Below are 6,420 nucleotides of genomic sequence, written 5' to 3'. Positions count from 1 at the left end.
GTATTGTTATATGAGTTATTTATATTTAAAAAATGGGTCATACATGAGTTTAAAATAGTAAAATTCAAAATAATGAGTGTTAAATGGGTTCATAATATAATTAGACATTCCAACCTCAATTTTGGTGTGAGTTTTTCTATATTGAGTTAAATATGAAAATGTTTTAACTATATAGGCTAAGTTGGATATGGTTAGGTATGGATTGGGTCATGTATGTGCCACTAAATTTGTATTACATAGAAATGGGTCAAACCGGTTAAATAGATCAACTTGAATTGGATTATTTTCGACCTAACTCGATCCGACCCACCAGTTTAACGGGGCCAACGTAGACAATTAACTCATGTTATTTAAGCATTTTTAAGATTGAGGCTACACAAATTGATAAGTCGAGTCGAGCTCGAATATTTCGCTAGTACCGTTAGCGAGGGCAGCAGTACTAGCCGCGACAGTGACACCGTGGGCGGCGGGGCCACTTGCCAACGGCGGTGGCTCAGAGGCCTTTTCATGCAGCGCAGTGGAAGGAATCGTCGCGACTCGTTGGGGATGGATAAGGTCAGAACTCAGAACGGAAGGAGGAGAAAATAGGGGGGAAATGAAAAAGAGAGAGAGAGGGAAGATCAAAATAAAGTTGGGCGATCTAAATCCGGTCCTGGCTACGTGTCAGCTTTAAATTGCATGTAGAGCATAGAGTACAAAATATCGAATGGCATCTCTAGCATTCCCTCAAAAGTAAGGGTCAATCATACACTTGATTTTGAAAGGAGAAGATATCTTGCTGACGATAGTCGTGGAATCTCGAAACCACAATAATTGTTTCGATTGCAAAAATATGAGAAAATTTATAAATAAAGAAAATAAGAGAAAAAAATAAAAAAAACAGTTGTAAATCTATTGCTATTCAGTATTAAACCTTTTAACAAATAATTTTAGTCTTGAATATTTTCATATTTTGCCAATTGAGTTCATCTGTCCATTTTGGTCGAAAATCGCTGATGTGAACATCAACCATCATATGTTGCACGTCCGATAACATAGAAAATTTTTATAATTTATTTTTAAAATATTTGAACATTTAATTATATTTTATTATTTTCTTTCTTTCTTTTTTTCTTTTCCTTTCGATCGGTAACACTCACCAGATTTGGGTGAGGGTTGCCTTGCTAGTGGTCGACGACACTCTTTGAATCCGGGCGAGGGCTGTCACTCCCATGGCTAGCAAGGTTGTGAAGGCCCCGGGGGAGGGCATGAAGGCCTACCCCAAGGCCTTCGCGGCGTCACCGGCCGCACACGAGGGCGCTCGCCAAATCCGGGCAAGGGCAGTCGGCTCGAGACGAGGCCCCCCACCCTCGCCAATCAAAATGAAAGGAAAAAATAAAAATAAAAAAATAAAAAAATATTATAAAAAATTCAAAATATTATTAGAAATGTCTATGTCGGCGCCGGTCATCCAACATTGGATGTTCGGTGTCCACGTTAGGAATTTATGTCAAAGCTAATCGGATGGGCTCAATTGTCAAAATATAAAACGATTTAAGTTTAACTTAGTCAAATTAAAAGATTTAGGAATGAATTAGAACAAATATAATAAGTTTAGGACGTTTTTTGTAATTTTCTCGAGAAGGGCTATAACACAGTTAGGAAAGCTTGCAATGTTTTCGGGTAGACAGTGGCAAGAGATGATTGAAACCAATTGAAATCAACATTGTCTAGATTAGCTTTTCAGCAAAGATTGTCGACTTTACACGTCAATTGATCGCGAAGGCATTGTACATTAGTCATTCTCGTGTGTACAAGAAAGATACGGGAAAACATAGACTTGGCTACAAAACGAGCCTCGACTATCGAGGGGCTAGATGTATGATTGAACGAGATAGTCTTGCATGATTTATAGAATCATATGAGATGCTACGTAATTTATAAAATGTACTGATTTATTAAATAATGTATCTAATTGAAGGAATGCAGCTAGTACAAACGAAAAATGCATGCAAATTGTCTCCGCTTTTGTTTTCTGCTTTCTTTTTGAAAATGAGGAACGATAGGTTTTCGTGGACGGACAACTTTGCCCCCTCTTATCAACCGTTCGATGCAAGCGTTTCAATACCTTCCGTATGATTGATATCTACTATCGACCCGTCTGTTGAAATCTCGGGTCGACTGCGGACTCGGGTCGACTAGAGTTTGAAGCGCTAGCGGGTGCGTTTGGTTCGGAGAGAGAGAGAGAGATAGATTATAGTAAAGTGAGGGCAAAACTCGAATACAAAAATATTAATGGGGTTAAAGTTGGAAGGAAATAAATCCACTAATTCTTGAATAGCATATCGAAAAATGCCAAACGCAAATGCCGGGTGAGAGTCGCATTGGGTGAATGGACTTTGGAAATGTAAATTTCGTCTCAAGAGCCTTTGCAGGCCCAAGTACATTAGAAAAGCCAAACCGGAAGACCTTGATTAGATTCATGTAGATGTTGGTTCTAAACCGAAAGACCTCGATTAGATTTATGTAGAAGTTAACCAAATATTATTGAAAGTAAAATACATCCAAAAATTCTGACAAAAAAAAATACATGCAAAAATGACCGACATACTTATAAAAGAAAGATTCTAAATCATGACTATCTTTTTCACTTTTGGGTGATAGTTCAAAAACGAAAGTGATCACACGCTTATGCTCTGTTTATTTCATGAAAAGTAGATGATTCAGAAAATATTTTTTTAAAAAATAATCGTTTGTATCGCTTGAAATAATTAATCAATAAAAAATATTTTTTTTCGACAACAATTTATGTCTAAACACTTTTACAAATGATGAAAATATTTTTCCGTCATTCATTTTTATAAGAAATACAAGCGATCTATTCTTTATAAAATATTTTTCGAATGATTTATTTTTCGTGAAATAAATGGAAGCTTATTAATTATCAGTATCAAGCATGGTTCAACTCGGAAAAAAAAGAAGAAGAATATTTGTCACGCGTGACGCCATTAAGCAAACGACAAAGGCGCAGTTCCACTTCCTTGCGGCTGTTCTTTCTTCCTGGTCACAAATCAAATCCTAAGACGGTCAGTCAAACACGAACCTCGACCAAACCCGCCAACAAGAAAGCCTCGCGACAACATGCGCTTGCACATATCAACACTGCCCGATGAGCATCGGACCTTCGTACTTACCCTACCAAACGTTCCCCTACAACGTCAATCCGGACATGAACGACCGATAAAATGAGTGGAACAAACCTAAAACTCTCCTCTCATCTACTGCTATATATTTCAGCTACTCCTCCTAGCACTCTCTCATCACCACCAACTTCAATCTCTCTCGATCTCGATTTCAAAGACACTCGTCTCGAGCTCGGTGAAAAGAATATGGGGTCAGAGGCGCTCGTCCACGTCCTCTTGGTCTCGTTCCCCGGCCAGGGCCACGTCAACCCTCTCCTGAGGCTCGGCAAGCGCCTCGCCTCCAAGGGCCTGCTCGTCACCTTCACCACCCCGGAGAGCATTGGCAAGGCGATGCGCAAGGCGAGCAACATCGGCGAGGAGCTCTCCCCCGTCGGCGATGGCTTCATCCGATTCGAGTTCTTCGAGGACGGGTGGGACGAGGACGAGGTGCGCCGCCAGGACCTCGACCAGTACCTACCCCAGCTCGAGAAGGTCGGGAAGGTCCTCATCCCGGAGATGATCCGCCGCAACGGCGAGCAAGGCCGCCCCGTCTCGTGCCTCATCAACAATCCCTTCATCCCCTGGGTTTCCGATGTTGCCGAGAGCCTTGGCCTCCCCTCGGCGATGCTCTGGGTTCAGTCCTGCGCGTGCTTCACCGCGTACTACCACTACTACCACGGCCTGGTCCCGTTCCCTTCCGAGACCGCGATGGAGATCGACATCCAACTTCCGAGGATGCCGCTCCTGAAGCACGATGAGGTCCCGAGCTTCTTGTACCCGACGACCCCGTACCCTTTCCTCCGGAGGGCGATCATGGGGCAGTACAAGAACTTGGATAAGCCATTCTGCATCCTGATGGACACTTTCCAGGAGCTCGAGCATGAGATCATTGAGTACATGTCCAAGATCAGCCCCATCAAGACCGTCGGGCCGCTCTTCAAGAACCCTAAGGCCCCAAATGCCACCGTCAAGGGCGATTTCATGAAGGCTGACGACTGCGTCGGCTGGCTCGACTCAAAGCCTGCTTCCTCGGTCGTTTACGTGTCGTTCGGGAGCGTGGTGTACTTGAAGCAAGACCAGTGGGATGAGATTGCTTATGGGCTGTTGAACTCCGGGGTCAACTTCTTGTGGGTCATGAAGCCGCCGCACAAGGACTCTGGCTATGAGCTGCTGACGTTGCCCGAAGGATTCTTGGATAAGGCCGGTGACAAGGGCAAGGTGGTGCAGTGGAGCCCACAAGAGCAAGTCTTGGCTCACCCCTCGGTGGCTTGCTTCGTGACGCACTGCGGTTGGAACTCAACAATGGAGGCTTTGACCTCCGGCATGCCCGTGGTGGCATTCCCGCAATGGGGCGACCAGGTCACCGATGCCAAGTACCTAGTCGACGTGTTCAAGGTCGGGGTGAGGATGTGCCGGGGCGAGGCGGAGAACAAGCTGATCACAAGGGACGTGGTTGAGCAGTGCCTCCTCGAGGCGACCTCGGGACCCAAGGCCGAGGAGATGAAGCGGAACGCAATGAAGTGGAGGGCGGCAGCAGAGGCCTCCTTCGCAGAAGGCGGCTCCTCGGACCAGAACATCCAGGCCTTCGTGGACGAGGTGAAGAGGAGGAGCCTGGAGGTGCTGGCCGCAAGCGTCAAGTCAGCGGCCAAAGGAGGAGCGGACCTAGCCGGCAAGGTGGCGGCCAATGGGGTTGCGGAGCTGAAGGAGTCAAAGGTCAACGGGGAGTTGCAGGTGGTGTCATGAGGTGGAGATGAGAAACTCAGGTGTGTCTCGTTTTGGTGTGTAGATTGTAAGGTGCAAGCTAATTGGCTAGGCGTCGGAATAATTTGGCTTTGACCAAGATGGGGTTCGTGTTTTGTAACTTGTAATTTAATATTTCTTTTTCTTGATTGTCTTTCTGTTTTTCCTATATAAATATATATATGAGGTGAGGATCCTTCATGGGATCCTGTGCTTCTTTGGGTGTCCCATCGAGTTTAAGCATATCTCTAATAGCATTTTGTCCGACTATAAATGACTATCTTTGTGACTAATAATGAATGTACTAGACAAACACCGGCACTTAGTATTAATTACTTTCTAAAGTAAGGTAAAAAACTTATGTAAGCTTGGACCAAATAACCATACGCTATATATATTTTTTAATTGCGTCGAACACATATTGAGTGTCCCGTCGAGAAGAGAGAAAAGAAAGAATTGAGCGGAAATATACTGGTTTGTACGGAAACAATTGTGGCAACATGCGCACAAGGATCCTATGATTTGCGTATGCATCTGTGAGATTTGATAATGTAACATTGCAATGAGGAGATATCGAAACCGACAAATCATCGGCCTGGCAATTCTTAGGCACATGTAACCCACGTGACGCGAAATTTTAACCATAATTGTGACGGTTCGTGACGTCTCAAACTGAGCAATCTATGCGTGCTAGCAAGCATCGCAATGTCCACAGCAATTCGGTCACGAATCAATAAATGTCAAGTTACATGCTATTGCTGGGAATGTCTGATTTTCCCTTAATGCCATTAAATCGAAATTTAACGTTGATTAAATGAAGACGATGTCCTAATTGATGGGGTCGGCTTCTAACGGTGTCACGTCCTAGTCATCGGAAAAAGGAGGGGAGAGCCACATGCGTACCCAACGGTCGGTCACCACTTACCTCGACGTATCTAACCATTCATAGAAATCAGCCAGTGCACCTAACCCGCCCGCAGATGTTTATCTAGCTTATGACCGGTCTCTATTTTCCTACATCTTATTTATTTATTTATTTTTCTTTGATTTTCATTAATATTTTTTTTTTTTGTACGACAATGCTCGGGTCAATTAAGTTAGTTTCTAACCCAACTCTAGTCGTGAAGTACCCCGCTAATTCCATGGTCCACCAAACACAAGATTTGCAGCTACAACATTGGAACTTTGGAAGACATGCTTTGGTTTGGTTAAAGGATGCATTTGGGGGTTCTATAAAGGGTCTAGACCACCAAACGCCACACCGGACAAATCACTCCCATATGTGTCTTTGTCCTTTGAGTTAGAAATCCACTGGATTCCCCCTATTGATCCACCTTTAATGAAAAAAAAATTATTAAAAATTATGAAAATAATATTAAAAAATATCCACGTCGGTATTGGCCATGCCAGATGGGACAATCGATATCCACGTCGCCGATTTTCGGTCAAAGTTGATCGAATTGATTCAATCAGTACAAATACAAAAAATCTTAGGACTAAATCGGCACAAATACAAAAG

The 6,420-nt window shown here is 43.6% G+C and overlaps 1 protein-coding gene across 1 annotated transcript; it reads left to right on the top strand.

The window, feature by feature from the left end:
* Positions 1 to 3,293: 3,293 nt before the first annotated feature.
* On the top strand, positions 3,294 to 5,165 carry LOC115750639 (gallate 1-beta-glucosyltransferase 84A23). Its single transcript, XM_030688132.2, has one exon. It carries the CDS (start codon positions 3,369 to 3,371, stop codon positions 4,902 to 4,904), a length of 1,536 nt encoding a protein of 511 aa, XP_030543992.1. The 5' UTR covers positions 3,294 to 3,368; the 3' UTR covers positions 4,905 to 5,165.
* The last annotated feature ends 1,255 nt before the right edge of the window (positions 5,166 to 6,420 follow it).

This window comes from Rhodamnia argentea, chromosome 5 (genome assembly GCF_020921035.1).
Source record: "Rhodamnia argentea isolate NSW1041297 chromosome 5, ASM2092103v1, whole genome shotgun sequence".
Classification (NCBI taxonomy): domain Eukaryota; kingdom Viridiplantae; phylum Streptophyta; class Magnoliopsida; order Myrtales; family Myrtaceae; genus Rhodamnia; species Rhodamnia argentea.
Note: the sequence above shows the minus strand (reverse complement) of the source record. Positions and strands in the feature narration are given on the sequence as shown.

Bases quoted from the DNA above. Each gene is read 5' to 3' on its own strand.
- LOC115750639 (XM_030688132.2), top strand. From the start codon at position 3,369: ATGGGGTCAGAGGCGCTCGTCCACGTCCTCTTGGTCTCGTTCCCCGGC.